Source organism: Ictalurus furcatus, chromosome 9 (assembly GCF_023375685.1).
Source record: "Ictalurus furcatus strain D&B chromosome 9, Billie_1.0, whole genome shotgun sequence".
In the NCBI taxonomy this organism is placed as follows: Eukaryota; Metazoa; Chordata; class Actinopteri; order Siluriformes; family Ictaluridae; genus Ictalurus; species Ictalurus furcatus.
Window position 1 is genome coordinate 29,308,312 of NC_071263.1, and position 15,904 is coordinate 29,324,215.

General features: G+C 41.0%; 1 protein-coding gene across 4 annotated transcripts; it reads left to right on the top strand.

Annotated features, from left to right (window-relative positions):
- Positions 1-995: 995 nt before the first annotated feature.
- srrm1 (serine/arginine repetitive matrix 1) lies at positions 996-15,009 on the top strand. Of its 4 annotated transcripts, none has more exons than XM_053632957.1 (17): positions 996-1,140; positions 2,519-2,608; positions 4,479-4,601; positions 8,599-8,769; positions 9,648-9,733; positions 9,831-10,049; positions 10,192-10,398; positions 10,527-10,643; positions 10,983-11,137; positions 11,318-11,398; positions 11,558-11,644; positions 11,746-11,890; positions 12,015-12,098; positions 12,237-12,548; positions 12,769-13,009; positions 13,563-13,739; positions 14,301-15,009. In XM_053632957.1, exons 1-17 carry the CDS (start codon positions 1,120-1,122, stop codon positions 14,406-14,408), a joined length of 2,424 nt encoding a protein of 807 aa, XP_053488932.1. In that variant the 5' UTR covers positions 996-1,119; the 3' UTR covers positions 14,409-15,009. The 4 variants fall into 4 exon arrangements, with proteins under 4 accessions (XP_053488932.1, XP_053488934.1, XP_053488933.1 ...); XM_053632959.1 differs by having other exon boundaries at positions 14,308-15,009; XM_053632958.1 differs by having other exon boundaries at positions 9,861-10,049.
- Positions 15,010-15,904: the final 895 nt, after the last annotated feature.

Consider the following 15,904-nt stretch of genomic DNA (forward strand, 5'->3'; position numbering starts at 1 on the left):
AATCAAACTTTATTGAAACAATAAAATGAGACAATCTGCAGAAAATCTAAAGAAAAAAATGTAATTAAATACAAACACACACAGGCCCTTTTATACCTTTTCTGCAACAGCAGACTCATCTTAGGTGGGTTTTACCTTTTCTCATTAAAAACAGACCAATCTTCTTTGCCACAATTAATTATTCATGTCTATATGATATCTAACATTTGTGGCGCGTGCGTAGTTAACCGCTTTTTAGAAAGGTTTTATAAGGCCAAGGTTCTTTTGCTCTGTCCCAAATCCACTGCTACACCTTAATGAATTTCTGGCTCTCGCCCAATTCACTTCTGCTACCTTAATGATTTCCTGGCATTCATCTTAGCCAAATACTTTTAGGCCTGATCTCAGCCCGATACTGGTTTGCAAACTTCAAAGTGGTCTTAATTGGAAAACAGTTTCAGCGAATGTCTAATGCTAATTTATTGCTGTGCAGAAGGGTACAGGACGATACAGAAAAAACATCTACCGTGCAGTAAGACAGAATTCCTCTAACTCAGTACACACTTAGAATATCACTTGATTCAAAACTGTTCTATGGTTTTACATTATGCTTCTAAATATGGATTATACATATAGATTATGCTTGTTGACTAATATTGATTATTAGATTATACTTCCAAGTAATAATTCTAAATGTTGGTTATACATATTGTCAGTCCTTTATTAACATATCCAAATGCTAGTTACACATATTGATTACACTTTATCAATATATTCTATACAAACTGCTGTGCCTTAAAATGGTTTCCATTTCAACTCAAACAGTATTCTATGCTTATTCGTGTTATTGTTGTTAATTTTGTCATTTATTTTTTATTACATTCGCATGAAACTATTGAACATTATTGTTGCTTGTTGCACTGTTTTGACATAAATGTATAGAAGAAAAAAGAAAGAAAAAAAGGGTTATGAATTGGATCATAGCGATGCCGCCTCGGCGCAGGTTGATGACGTCATCACACAAACCCCTCCATCCGGAAGTGAAGAGAGAAGAACGAGCTGAGAGGCGCCGCGGTGGATTGTGGGATTCCTTAGCTTGTCTTTACACGGACCGACGTTCGTTTTGCCCACGGTTATAAAATGGACGCGGGGTTTTTCCGCGTAAGTAACACTTTTATCATATTTCAGAATTTTTTAGAATGATATGTTTATGTGTTTGTGACCGGATTATGTGATTTGTGAATCTTATAATCTGCATTTTGTACCCCGTGCTGTATTTACAAACCTGTAGTAATGAGCAGGTTAGACAAAATGGCGGATAAGTGCGCGAGGCATTAGCATTGCACTTACCCTAGGCCTGTTTTCTGTAAATTATTTCAATATAAACACCTGGTGTTATAAACCTAAACTATATGGAAATTATACGACGTATGTGTGCATGCTAAAAAAAATAATTAAATAATGTTTAAAGGATAAAAAAGTAACTTAATCGTTAGGTTTTTACCTTAGCGTCGTGTTATGCTAACTAGCTGCATGTATGAGAGTTCTTAAAGAGTTTTGTTGTGTAACTAACCCTATATCATTTATTTATTTTATATATAATACGTGATTTTAACTAGACAGCATATTTTGACGAATAGCCACGTTTCGTGAGGTTAATTATGTTGGTTTATTTCGCGTTATTCGCAGGGTTTAGCTGTGTTGCAATGGGACACATGGTGGAAATGTCAGAATGGATTATTTAAAGATGTCAGCTTAAAATATATATATATATATATATATATATATATATATATATATATATATATATATATATAAATGACATATTTTAATTAAATAAATGAAATAACGTTCTCAGAGGTTAATTAAAGACGACAGAGACGGCCCCGAATCTGTGACACTTTTGTGTGCTATTTAACTCTTTCATACATCAATTATTTCACATCCAACAAATTTTTTTTTTAATTATTTAAAATGGCATGTCATGTGACACCCCCCAGTGCATTAATTACACTCTAGGGCTTTTCAGAAACTGTTAAAACTGGAAAAAAGATTTTGAGTGATTTGAAAATAAAGTTTTTTGTTTTTAGACAGTAACCCAGGGTAGGGTCTTGCATATAAAAAAAAAAAATCCCATAAGCAATAAATTATTGAATAACATTCTGCTTTATTTTTTTGTCTTCCATTAAAATGCCAAATATAACATGATGTCCGCTTATTTCGTCGCTGGAATCTCCTTTTCTGAGCTTATTTAAAGAAGACATTGACAGTTAGGACCTGATTATATTACAGGGGAATGACTGTTACACGATTTTAGATGTAGCTATAGACGGACAAAAAAAATACAATGCGTCACTGTTTAATAAATAAATAAGATGGTAATTGCTGGTAAATTTGCTATGGTGTAAGAGGAATACAATTCTGACCTCCTTTTATTTCTCTCTGTCCACCTCTCTCTCTCTCGCTATTAGTTTTCAGTGTTCAGTTTGATTTTGACTCGGTTCGGTGTTAATAATTAACGGCGCCTTTGGTTTTGCAGGGCACCAGCGCGGAGCAGGACAACCGATTCAGTAACAAGCATAAGAAGTTGCTGAAGCAGCTGAAGTTTGCAGAATGTCTGGAGAAAAAGGTATGAATTGACCCGGCTGTGTGATCGTCTCTTGTAGACCCCCTTCAGTCATCTTAAACCAATTGTTTAGCCAGTTTTTATATATATATAATATTGTGAACCATTCTGCTCTTAAAGTACATTTTCAAAGTCGAAAGGTATTATTTGTCGGGAGATCTTTTAATAAGAAATCTAGCTGCGAGTGACAGTTCTGTGTTAAAGCACTTTAAGACCTTTAAGTGCATGGGTAAAGAGATGTGTATTATTTAGTAAGGATGTAAGCACATAAATTGGAGAGGAAAAAGACCATTTTCAGCGATTTCTGGTAACGTACCGTAGAAATTTTTATTAACGTTTATAGCTGTTATAGTGCTACCAATTTACACGATCTCTAGACTTTTGCAAGCATCTGTAGTATCATAAGGAATGATAGGCTGTTGGGTACACTTCTTCATGCCCATGTTATTAAATGACCCTGTTATTGCCATTCAAATGGCCGACATAGTAAAAGTTGGATATCATTCGAACCGGTATGCCTCAGTGAATCTAACGATACCACCACCATGATTTTAGGACAACTTTTACAGATATTATGAGCAAAAATAACAAATTTTCATATCTCGTGACCAGTAGATGGCGCTGTTCTGAAACGGCTGACATACCCTCAGGTCATGCTTGCTGTAAGACGCACCAAGTTTATCATCAGTACGCCAAAGCGTTGCAGAGATTCATTATGGTGCGCTCGCTGGCGTATTTGTTGACGCGTCATACGCGAACGGTTTCGCCTATCAAAATTTGGTGTTCGCAAAAGTAGGTTTTTCAACAAAACAAAAATGGCGGAATATACGTTTTGTTCGCCTCGAGCCAGTGATATGACGCCTTGAGTCAAAACGGTTCAAAATTTACGCCCATTTTTGCGCTCTTCAATTTAATAAAAAATTTTATGACCGTAGCACCAACGTGTGGCCAATCGGGGTGAGACTTTGTGCCATTGTAGACTGGAGGAGTACTACCATCCCTCAAAGTTTCAAGTCTCTAGGCCTTACGCGTTGGTCTGCACAATCAGTTTTAACTTAGAAAAATACTAATAATAATAATAATAATAATTCTCTACAAAAACAATAGGGTTTCAGCACTTTGCGATTGAACCCCTTATAAGTATTCACCCCCTTCCGATTAGTACTTGGTAGAACCAGATTTTGCTGCAGTAACAGCTGTAATTGTGTTTGGGTCGGTGAAGTTCCTACCAGCTCACCAATTCCTACTGGTGAATTTGCTCCAGGTTCTTCAGGTTGGAAGTTTGTCGAGACTCAAGTTTCTCTACAAACGGGATGGAGATCCTGACTTTGACTGTGGAACGTTGAACTTTTTGTTTTTAACCTCCCTTGCATTACTTTGGCCTTGTGTTTTGGGTAATCGTCCGGCTGTAAGGTGAAGTTTCTTCAACTTTTTAGCAGAATGAAGCTTATAAGATCCCCCTGTATTATGCTCCATCTGTTCTTTCACGTTTGTCAAGAAGCCCAGGTTCTGATGATGTAAAGCAAGTGTCCCCAGAGCATGATGCCGCCGCCACCACCACGCTTCACTGTAGCGATGGTGTTAGTTGAGGTATTGCGCATTAAGTTTCGGATCTTGGTATCATCGCCGAAGCTTTCATGCGATTCTTCTTGAGCAAAGGTTTAAAATCCTTGCTGACCAGGAATTAATTTTGACTTTTTGAAAATTCACCATAAGAGGAAAAACGAATACTGACGGGAAGAATGTGCGTTTTATTTATCGTTCGTTAATTCCAGGGGGGTTGAAAGCTTTCGCAAGGCGCTTTATTTAGCGCCCGTAGTATTTCAAACATTGTTTGTTTAAATGGTTTGTTTTTGGACAAATCTAATCACAGGTGGACATGACCAAAGTAAACCTGGAGGTCATCAAGCCGTGGATCACGCAGCGCGTCACGGAGATCCTCGGCTTCGAGGACGACGTCGTCGTCGAGTTCGTCTTCAACCAGCTGGAGGAGAAGGTATCCGTCTGTTTCCATTTCCCTGTTTCTCTTCTTCTTCTTCTTCTTTCTTTCTTTTTGTACTCGGATATGTGCCAGGCTTTTTGGAGAAGAGTGAATGCGTCAGAAATCAGACATTAAATTAACTAAAAAAAAATTAATAAAAACGTTTGCTGTAACCAGACACAAAAAAAAAAAACGTCAGAAGCACGATTTATTTTGTGCTAGCACTGGGTAAAGAAATGGTATGGTACTTTCTCAAGATGCTGTGATGTGTATCAGCGTGTCTTCTGACCGGCACTTTGTTTCTAATGATGATGTGATTTATGATTTAAAAGGCCTGAACCAATATGGATGTTATTCCTTGCAACTGAAGTATAGCACCAACACCTAATTAGATCTCAGCTGAGCCCAAAGTCTCGCTGAACCCCAAGTCCAACCCCTTCATCATGAGCTTTGTGTCTTTGAGGTGAGTTTTCGATCAGGGCTTGGCATTATATCAGTGATGAATCGTGTCAGTTTTTTTTTTTTTTTTTAAATTCTCTTTATTTCCAGGCTTGAAATTTGATTTAAAAATAAAAAGCCTGTAAACATCTATAGTGATAAGGTAATGGGATTAATGATGCAGATTTTTAAGTACCTTTTTTATATGAGGAATATCTATGGAAGTGTTTATATATTAAAAAAAAAAAGAAAAGAAGAAGAGACAAATATGATTGAAGTGGAAATAACGGGTTTGGTTTGAATGCAATTGTTCTGATATATAATTTATATTCTGTATTCCCCCCCCCCCCCATTTATTTATTTATTTATTTATTTATTTATTTATTTATTTATTTATTTATTAATTATTATTATTAAATTGCTAGAGGAAAGTTTGGAGATTTAAAAACAAATTCTGAATCCATAAATACAGACCCCCAAAAATTTAAATCTCAAAAATGTGTTAAATATGCGTAACGTGTATATAATTTAAATATATTTATTGTTTTTTTTTTTTTTTTACCCTTTTCGTTCAAGAGAACGTGAAACATCAAGTTTATTCACTTGGATCCTTCTCTTTAAAAATAAATAAATTCCAGAAAACTGATCTAAACAATCATTCTTGTATGATAAATTTTTTTTTACTTTATTTTATATACCTTTTGTCTCTTTACTTTCATAAATATTTCTTATAATGCTTCGACACGTCTGTTTTTATATTGTACAAAACAGAATTATGTGGGGTTTTTTCTTTCTTTTCTTTAAAATATTGGAATTTTTTTTTTTTTTTTTTAAATGTCCAATAAAATATTGGACATTTTAGTCCAAGCGTTGCTTTTAGGTTCACAAGCAATGTTTCCATCAAGGTGTTTTAACGCACAAAAAAAGTGATGAATGAAATTATTAGAGACGGCACAGATCTGATTGGCAGTATCAGACCAACAAAATATCAGAGGAAACGTATCGGATGTCAGATCCTACAACAAACGGCAAAGTGTGGAATTCGATTTGGAAAAGAATTTTAGTTTTGAAAGTGGCAGTGTTTTTTTTTTATATATATATATATAAGATACTGTTTAATATATTTTTATTGTATTATACTTGCCATACAAGTGCATTTTAAAAGTTAGTAGTTTTTACAGTCCCTGTGAAGCGCCTTGTAACGAACGTGCGGGGTTATTCAATGTGTCGCTGTAATTTCCGCTGAAACAGGAAGTCAGGGCGGGACATATCGAGTGGCTCCTCCCCCTTTTTTAGTTATCCAATAAGGTTTAGCTTACCTCACAGCCCTGGCTGAGTCGTACTTCACGTGGATTCAATCTAACGTCGGAGGCGGGACACTTCAGATTCTATAGTGCCTCTGATTGGACAGAAAATCTGACGAGAAGCCGAAGCGCAGAATGATGTCCTCGAAATTGTCGATCCGTATCGGCGAGAGAGAGGAAGTATGTTTTGAATCTTCTAAATGCAAGTTTTTGTCCTTTTTTTGGAGCAACACTAGCTTATAGGCAACCGTACGGCTAACCCGTTCATACTAAAAGACGCAAGACGTCCATTTTGATTTGATAGGGGTGTTAAAGAAAACAGCGTCATAGGTCTCGGTGTCAGAAAAGAAGTGGCGTCATCATGCCGTCTCTAATAATTATCCCATGTTCTGCCTTATCAAACATTTCGGAGTCTTTCTCTCATTGGGAAACATTTACGCTGATTAGAATCGGGTTCAGGCTGACCTTGGCGAACACTTGGCGGTGCGCCGTTATCGGAAAATAATCAACACCTGGGATGTGTGATGAAATGGAGTCCCGGTTTCCATCCTGAAGTTGATTTTCTTATAACAGCAGGCCCCCACAGTGTTTTAATTCCCCATATTTTTTATATATATATATATATATATCTCCCCCAACAACTTGGCAAGAATTCCATTATATTTCTTAAAGAGTGTCACGTTGTGCTTTTTATCCATTTATAGGTGCATTTAATGTTGCATGAAACATCTCTTTTGACGTTTATAAGACAAAAAAAACACAGCTTGTCATGTTAACCGGAAAACTTGCTTACAGCTCTGGCACCGGAGACTCCTTCCACGAGTGTTAAACAAACGTCTCCGTAAAGGAAAAAGTTGCACAAAAAAAACCCCCCGCAAAAAAGGCGTAAACTCCTCGGTCCTGAAGAGGTTTAAAAAATTTCCAGCTTTACCGCTACAAAGCGCTGACACTGGAGACTCCTTCCACGAATGTTTTAATAAACACCTCTTCGGTTGCTAATGAAACGATAACGCATTAGAATGAGCGCGTTAATATAAACGACCGTGAATCAGCGCCTTCTGATGAAATTGAAATCCAGGATTCAGCAGCGCTGTGGTTTAAATATATTAACATTTAGGAAAATTAGATGATTTAAAAAATTTATATTTTTTTTAATCTCATGGATGGAAACATGGCTGTGGATTAGTCAGCCACCGGTAAGTTGTTCCTCTCCGTAAAGCCGTGTGCAGGAGGAGGGCGATGGGGGTTTAGGAAAAGGTTTCGTGAGCTTGGTTCAGCCTTTTAACAAGGACGCAGGTTGAAATGGAGAAGCAGCAGTAAATAGGTTATTACTGAGTCGTTCACGATTAGTGAAGGTTTAAATACCCAAGATGATATTTTATCTATCTATTTATTTATCTATCTATCTATCTATCTATCTATCTATATTTCTGCTCTTGAATTAGTTCTGACTTTAATGAATGAAAGAAAAAAAGTAAAGAAAGAAAGAAAGAAAACTTTTTTTTTCCATGCCCTGTGTACTCATTATTGCTTGTTCGTCTCTTGCAATTTAGATAAGTGATATAACATTATACTCAAGGTGGTTGAGTCACAAGCAGTAGGGAGGCGGAAGCGAGCCAAACGGAGCGTCCCTGTCTGTGCGGGAGCGGCGGGCGCTCCAGTCCCCACTACCCCCGAGGATGCGCACACACTGAAGACATCCGGACTGTACTTTGGCTCTTTGGGGTTTTTTTTTGACACACTCAAATTGTGTATTGTGGATTTATTGTTGCTGTGTCACAGCAGTTAGGGGAGGTAGAGGGAGGGCGGGGCAGAGCTTTTCACCTGTCTTGCAGTGCAAGGAGTTCTGGTCTCATTATCATGTCTGTTCTGGTTTTTTGTTTTTGTTTTTCTCTCTACAAGGAGGGCTCTTTATTTATTTATTTATTTATTTATTTATTTATTTATTTATTTAAGACCAGAAACCAGAAGTAATGCATGTTTTTGACTAATCAAGACTTTAAAGTCTTCTGGAATCCAAGATTCAATAACGATCAAATCCAGAGTTTTAGAAAGACACCAGCAAGCACCTTTTATTGTAAATAAATACTAGGTTTGTGTTTAGGAATTTGGTATTAAGTGTTAGGTTTGACCAATCAGAGCCCATCCTTTCTGTTCTGTGCTCTCATTTCCTGTCTCTGTATTAAGCTTCTCCCCCCCACTGCTCTTCTCTCTCTCTCTCTCTGTCTGTCTATCTCTCTCTCCCTCCGTCCTCGATGTGTGTGTTGTAGAATCCGGACGCTAAGATGATGCAGATTAACTTGACCGGTTTCCTGAACGGGAAGAACGCACGTGAGTTCATGAAGGACCTCTGGCCCCTGCTGCTGAGCGCCCAGGAGAACATCGCCGGGATCCCGTCCGCCTTTCTCGAGCAGAAGAAAGAGGAGATCAAGCTCAGACAGGTCAGAGATTTGATGGACAGGCGTCGTCTTGGCAAAGTAGCAACACGCTTTATACGAATTATCCTCTACTGGCTATTTAAAAAAAACAAAAAAAACACTAAAGATGCCAACGATCTCGGCTAGTTCTTTCCGAGCTTTATTTTTCTCCGTGACGTCTCCATACACGTTTAACGAGAGGTTGTGTAGTTTAGGATAAGACCAGACTAAGTTTTTCAATCAGTCAAAGTGTAAATTGGAACTAACTGCAGGTAGGAACTGAAGTTGTGATCTCGAAACCGAAAAGGTGTCGTACTGCTCCGAGGCAGTCGTTCGGATCCGTCGCTATACTGCGTCATTCTTAATTTTGCCTAAAGTTGAGTTTGTCGCAAACGCATATAGAAAATGACAGCTTGGTGATGTGAACGCAGGGTTATATTAGCTAGTGATCGTGGAGGACCGGCCAGGGCTGCCATTTTAGCAAACCGCACAGTTAATAGTCACTTGCCTCGTCTATGCATCAGATCTGCAGCTGTGAGTTCTGAGTGTTGGAGGTGGAGCAATGGTGGATTTTACCGATAACCGATTGATCAACCGATAGTTTTAAAAATCGATACCGAGTAAAAACGTAACGCTCAGAGTGAAATATTTGTAAAACTGTCTTAGAGAAATAAACGGTACTAAGTGTACTGTTACTGAATATTAACTGTTAATAAATATGAATATATAGGTCCAAACCGAACCAAGAAGTAACGCTCCGGATAACAAATAAAAATCGAGACATCCAAAATGACTGAGAGACACTTCTCAACAGAATTAGTCAGTGGTGGTTTTTATTTCGCCTCTAGAGGCCGCTCTCGTACCGCTTCATTATCAACCTTTGTTTTTGTCTTCCTGAACAGGAGTCTCTGGCAGTTCTGAAAAAGGTAGACGAAGATAAGAAAGACAGAGAGAGCAAAGAGAAAGCTCAGAACAGGAGTCCCAAGCGGTAAGTTTCAATAATAGGTGCTTGGGTTGTTTTTTTTAGGGTTCCTAACATATAATAAAATTAATATTATATTCTATTAATCACGGCTTGCCCTCAGACCTTTCCTCAGATCTTTTTTTGACTCCAGGAGAAAATCTCGTTCACCGGCAAAGCGCGAAAGGAAACGCAGCCACTCTCGCTCGCCTCGACGCAATCCCAGCCCACCAGCTCTGCCCCTGCCCAGTCCACCCAGCCAAAAACCCGAGCCCCAGCCAGAGCCCGACCAATCAGAGAGCTCCAAACCAGAACCGCTGGTCCTGGAGGCTTCCTCTACCAGGTGATTGTGAATGGAGATGTTTTTAATTTATTCAGGCGTTTAAACGCATCTGTTTCAGTCCTAGCGTCCTACACAGCTTGTTAAAACCAGGGAATTATAATAATAACAATAAATCTCACGGCACTTTTCACTTCCTGTCCAGTGATTTGGCGAACGACGCAAAACCGGATTCGGTGTCTGAGGTTCCCAAGGACGCGTCTCCGGAGAAACCCGCAAAGGCAGAGGACAAACCGAAGCCGAGAGATCCGAAAGAACGGGACCGGGAGAAAGATGGACGGCGAGATCGTCCACGCCATCGAACGCGGTCTCGCTCGCCCCGCCCCCGGCGACGCCACCGGTCACGCTCTCGGTAAACTGTGGCTTGCGCTTCAAGTAGGACCTGTGTGTGTGTTTGTGTGTGTTCATGTGACTCGAACCTGTACGCTTCAGCGTGTGTATACTCGCCCTCGGTAATGTACAGTTACCTTCTCATCGCAGGACGTACTCGCCCCGGCGCAAACCAAGTCCAAGGAGACGCGTCTCCCCCCGACGCAGGAGTCCTCCGAGACGGCCACCTCCTTCCAGACACAGGCGCAGCCGCTCACCTGCCCGCAGGTACGTCCCCTTTGAATCTCACTTTGAAGACTAGATATCGATTTTAATTCTGCCGAAATTAGAACGTTAAGATGGTTAAAATGTATATTGTCTAATGGTACATAGGATTTAACAACCTGAAAACTTAAGCTAATGAATATATGGTGTGTGTGTGTGTGTGTGTCTATCTGTTTCTGCATATTTGTGGTAGTGAAGCGTAAATACGTGTCTAAATCAGTATTTCACTGTTGTCATTAACGAGTATGTATACAGAGCTGTGGTTAAACGGGGTGTTTTGTATATAGTCTGCGTACGTCGTGTTTGTCTGACCCCGTGCCGTCCTCTGTCTCTCTCCGCCAGGCGGCGTTCACGTTCTCGCTCGTCTTCAGGCAGCTCGTCCTCGCGCTCGCCTCATAAGAGGCCCGCTAAACGCAGCTCCGTCACGCCGCCCAGGAAACAACCACGCCGCACTGACACGTCCTCCAGCCCCAGCGGGAGGCGCCGCAGCCCCTCAGGTACATTTCTCACACACACACACATATTGACAGCTGATGATGTTTTGGTCATCATGACTTGTTTGTTTTTTTTTTTGTGGATCTTATTCCCTAAAAAGCATCTGATTAAATTCCTGTCATCAATTAACGTATTAATTAAAGTTATTTACTTTCTGAAACTTTTTTCTTTGTGATTTTCAGGTTCAAATCGGCGACCCGCTGGAAGAAACGAGTCGCCGTCTCCTGCTCCTAAACCCAGACGATCAGACCTATCAGAATCAGGTGTGTGTGTGTAATTGATTGGTTGTTTATACACGTTTGTGTTTTAACGCGCTTCAGACTTGATGGCGCTCATCGTAAGGAATAATTTGGCAGAAAATCTAAAGAAGGTCTGTCGTGTGTGTGTGTGTGGACTGACGAGATCCCTCTGCTGTGTTTCAGAGGAGGATAAGTTGGGGAAAGGGGCACCGGTCGATTCGGTCCAGCAGCGACGGCAGTATCGCAGACAGAATCAGCAGTCCTCTTCAGGTGTTTTTTGTTTTTTTCCATCCTCAGTCTATTATATTCTATTCTACTAGAAGATTTGGTGCAGGGTAGTAATGTTTGGTTTTGGTTTTTTTTTTTTTTAGAGACCGGATCATCCTCCTCATCCTCAGAGGATGAAGGGCCGAGGAGGCCAGGCAGAGGGCCACCAGCAAGGAACGGCGACATCAGGAGGAGGCGGAGTCACTCACCCATGTCACCTAGGAGACGGCACAGGGATGCGTCACCGAGGTATGACATCACAGCACCTGGTTTGTCCTCGGTAGTTGGACATTTAGTGTTCAGAGAACACGATTAACCCTCTTTATTTATTTGTTTGTTTGTTTGTTTGTTTGTTTGTTTGTTTTTAATGCAGAAAGAGACGTTCTCCGTCTCCTCGACGTCACCGCTCGCCTTCACCCAGACGCCGTCGCTCACCGTCACCTCCACCCAGACGCAGGTATAACAAGCCCTTTGTTGTTGTTGAGCGAATATTCCTGTATCCCGAACTCACACGGTCAACTCGATGTGCGCCTTTTTCTCCGAGCCTAAAAGTTAATCCGTGTTATGCACCGTTTTTTGTTTTGTTTTTTTACAGGTCGCCCTCGCCCCCTCCTCGCCGCTATTCCCCGCCCATCCAGCGTCGCTACAGCCCCTCGCCTCTTCCCACTCACAAGAGACGCCCTTCTCCTTCGCCCGCTCCTCCGAAGCGCAGCAGTCCTCGCTCATCTTCCTCCCCCCCTCCACGCTCACGCCGCAGCCCACCCATGTCCTCCTCAGGACGCCAGGGCAGCCCTCAGAGCAGATACCCGCCTGCGGGGTCGTCTCCGCAGCGGCGCGGACAGTCTCCCGCTCACGGCAGAGCCATCCGCAGGGTGTCGCGTACACCTGAGCCACGTAAGACACAGAGGTGAGCAGGTTTCGTCGGAATCCATCGTATAAGTCGGAATTCAAATGCTGAATTTGCGAATGTAAGCCGCGGTCAAGTCCTTTAGTGAATTTGGGGGAGTGGCCAAGAGTGGACATGGATGATCTGTCTGTAATCATCAAATACCAGAAACCAGACTGAAAACCAAAAGAAACCATAAACTCTAAATCTCTCTCTCTCCCTCCCTTTTCCTTTTTCTCAGAGGGTCTCAGAGTCCACGGCCAATGAGAAGACAGTCCTCTCGTTCGCGCTCTGCCTCTCCCGATCGTTTCCCAGCATCCTCGGCGGCAGCTTCCGGGTCTCTCAAGCGGCCGGCTCCGGCGTCTGCGTCCCCGTCTCCTTCTCCCGCCCGCTCGGCCAGCGGCTCTCCTGCTCCTCCCCCTCCTCCTCCACCCCCGGCCAAGAAGGCCAGCAGCGCCTCGCCAAGCCCCTCGCCCAACAAGGTAGGCCCCGCCCACATGTGCAACCTTAGTACGGCCCCCGGGAAGTAAACGGCAAATATAAAACCTTTTTGTTTTATTATTACAGTATTCATGTCTGTGCGTGTCTTCTCTCGTCAGTCCACAGTGTAAATAAAAGAGGACCGGTGGCAGATCATTTCCTGTATATGCTAATGAGACGTTTTCCTTCTGCATAACACTAATAAATAAACAAGTTTTCTGCCTAACTCCTGAACTCTGCGCTCATGGCTTACTCCAAATCAGTTATTGAGTGTTTCTAGTAATTTGATCGAATTAAGTTCAACCTCTGAGTTGTGTGTTTTATTTCTGTTTCAAGCCAGAAATAAAAACGCTAAATATAGCACGTTTATTGCTGTTTATCACCTGGTGTTTATTATATTACAGAACTGTTCAGGCTCGAGCCACACCTGTGTACAGTTTAGTAACCCTGTCCTAATGTGGGGAATTCATGACTACAGTGATTCATGTCTCTCTCTCTGTCTCTCTCTCTCTCTCTGTCTCTCTCTCTCTCTCTCTCTGTGTAATAATTGTTTAGAACTCTGATGTTGATGTCGGCAAGAAAAAGAAGAAAAAGAAGGAGAAGAAACACAAGAAGGACAAGAAGCACAAGAAGCACAAGAAACACAAGAAGGAGAAGAGCGCCGCCGCAGCGCCGGGGGACGGACAGGAAAACGCTCGGGTGGAGGAAGAGCACGAATCCGATCAGAAAAAGGTGAAGTGTGCTCTTCTGATCCGCTGAAACCTTCGTTCACGCTTACACACACACACACTTGTACAGCTTCTAAAGCTAAACCTGAAAGATTAGCAAATATACCCAATGCTCTCCATTAATATTGGCACCCTTGTTAAATATGAGCGAAGAAGGCTGTGAAAATTTGTCTTTATTGTTTAATCTTTTTGTTTAAAAAGAATTCACAAAAATACTCCGCTCTCATGGAGATCAAACAATCGCAAACACAACACAGGTTTATCCGGGGGAAAAAAATCTTTGTTAAATAGGAAATGTGAATTTATTTGTTTTTTGGTTTTTTTTAATCAAAATGTTAAACAATAGACAATTTTTCACAGCCTTTTTGCTCTTGCTCATGTTTACCAAGGGTGCCAATATTAATGGAGGGTGACGTAACCGTACCAGCCACATACGTTAGTGGTGTGATTAGACGTCTAATACTGCTTAAGAAGATCTCGTGCGGATCAGACGTGGTGACCTGTTGGTTTGTTTGTGGTCAGTGTTTGTAAAATCAGAATTTAATTAATGCTACCTTTCCTGAAGGAATCAGAGAGTGAAGTAGACGACAGTCTGGATGATCTGGAGAAGCACCTGAGGGAAAAAGCACTGCGCTCCATGAGGAAAGCCCAGATTTCCCCGCCCCAGTCCTGAGTCCTCTCTCTCTCTCTCTCTCTCATTTTTTTCGACATTTTGTTCAGCTTTAGAATGTGTACAAATTGTTCAGAGTTCACCCACGATGTTGGTATGGTGTTAATTTTATTTTATTTTTTTTGATGAAATTTGTGTTGAATTTTGCAGCATGATCTGTTTCTCCAGCCACTAAAGATGATGTAAAGAAAATAAATAAATGCCCCGTGCCCACCCCCGCCCCTCCCCCTTCCACCCCAACTCCTCCCTTCTTTCCTTCCTCCTGCACCTGATCATAACTCTGAGACTGAGAGTTAGCGTGTAGATTTTTTCTCTCTCTCATGACCTCACGCAGTGTTTTTTATAAATATTACTATTTTTTTTCCTTTTTTTTTTTTTGTTTTTTTTTCCTGGTTAGGGGCGCAGATCTGCGTTTGTCCACCCGTGTGCACGATCCATACAGTAAACACACACACACACACTGTGCAGAAACGGAGAACAAGCGAGGACTCTCTGCTTCTCGCCCCAATGTTTGTTTTGTAACTTTTTAATTTGTTTCAAGTCGTTGAACCGTTTGAAGATTTCTGGCTTTGAAAAAGTCGCATTAAACGAAAGGGTAAACTTGCACCGTGTCTCGACTGGGTTATTTAGATATAAGAGTTTAATCTTGTGTCGAATTAATACTTTCATTCCACGTCAGTGATGTCTTTGTTTTTGTTTTTTGTTTTTTTTAAAATCAATATAGATCTACATTTCTCCTCGAATAAAGACCGCAGCTGAACCAATCGACACGTGAATCCATAATGATGGACAGGTGATTCTAACTAGAATACTAACTACATGCCCCGCCCCTTTTTCAAATCAAAGCCCAATCTTTCTCAGCTCAGGACTTGAGGGTCTTCCTCAAACAGAACAACATGGCCGCTCGTCGCATCGACAGTAAACGCAGCAGCATTTCTGTCCTTTTTAAACGAGTTACGCTGACTCGTTAATTGAACAATTAAATGAGGTGAACGTAGTGTACATAATTGGAGAGAACCCAATTAAATAGACCTACGATAAACTCGGATTTAACACTTTAGAAATGAGTGATAAAACGCTCGGTTTTAGCTCTCGGGCGCGAACGGTTCGGCTGTGGGAAGCGTCCGGCGTGTTGAAGCGTTTCACGTTCTATGAGAAACGTTAGACGAGCGCTATGTAAAACTGGATATTGGATACATGTTGGGAAAGTTGTTATTTCCGTCCACCTCTTCCCGAGCGTATAAGTGATCCCTTTTTTTTTTTTTTGTGGTTGGCAGGTCTGTTGTTTCTGTAACAGCTGGAATCGCAGGTCTACCATAAACACACTAATAAATGTGCATATTACAATAAATAGGCTAAAGCGAACCATTATAATATATAATAATGATGTATATTATAAATATTACACTAATCAGCTATAACGTTAAAACCACTTGTCTAATATTGTATACGTGCCACCAAAACAGCTCTGACCTGCCGAGGCGTGGACTCTATAAGAC

Bases quoted from the DNA above. Each gene is read 5' to 3' on its own strand.
- srrm1 (XM_053632957.1), top strand. From the start codon at position 1,120: ATGGACGCGGGGTTTTTCCGC. The intron at 4,602-8,598 runs GTATCCGTCTGT...TGTGTGTTGTAG, and splicing joins TCAACCAGCTGGAGGAGAAG to AATCCGGACGCTAAGATGAT. The intron at 8,770-9,647 runs GTCAGAGATTTG...CTTCCTGAACAG, and splicing joins AGGAGATCAAGCTCAGACAG to GAGTCTCTGGCAGTTCTGAA.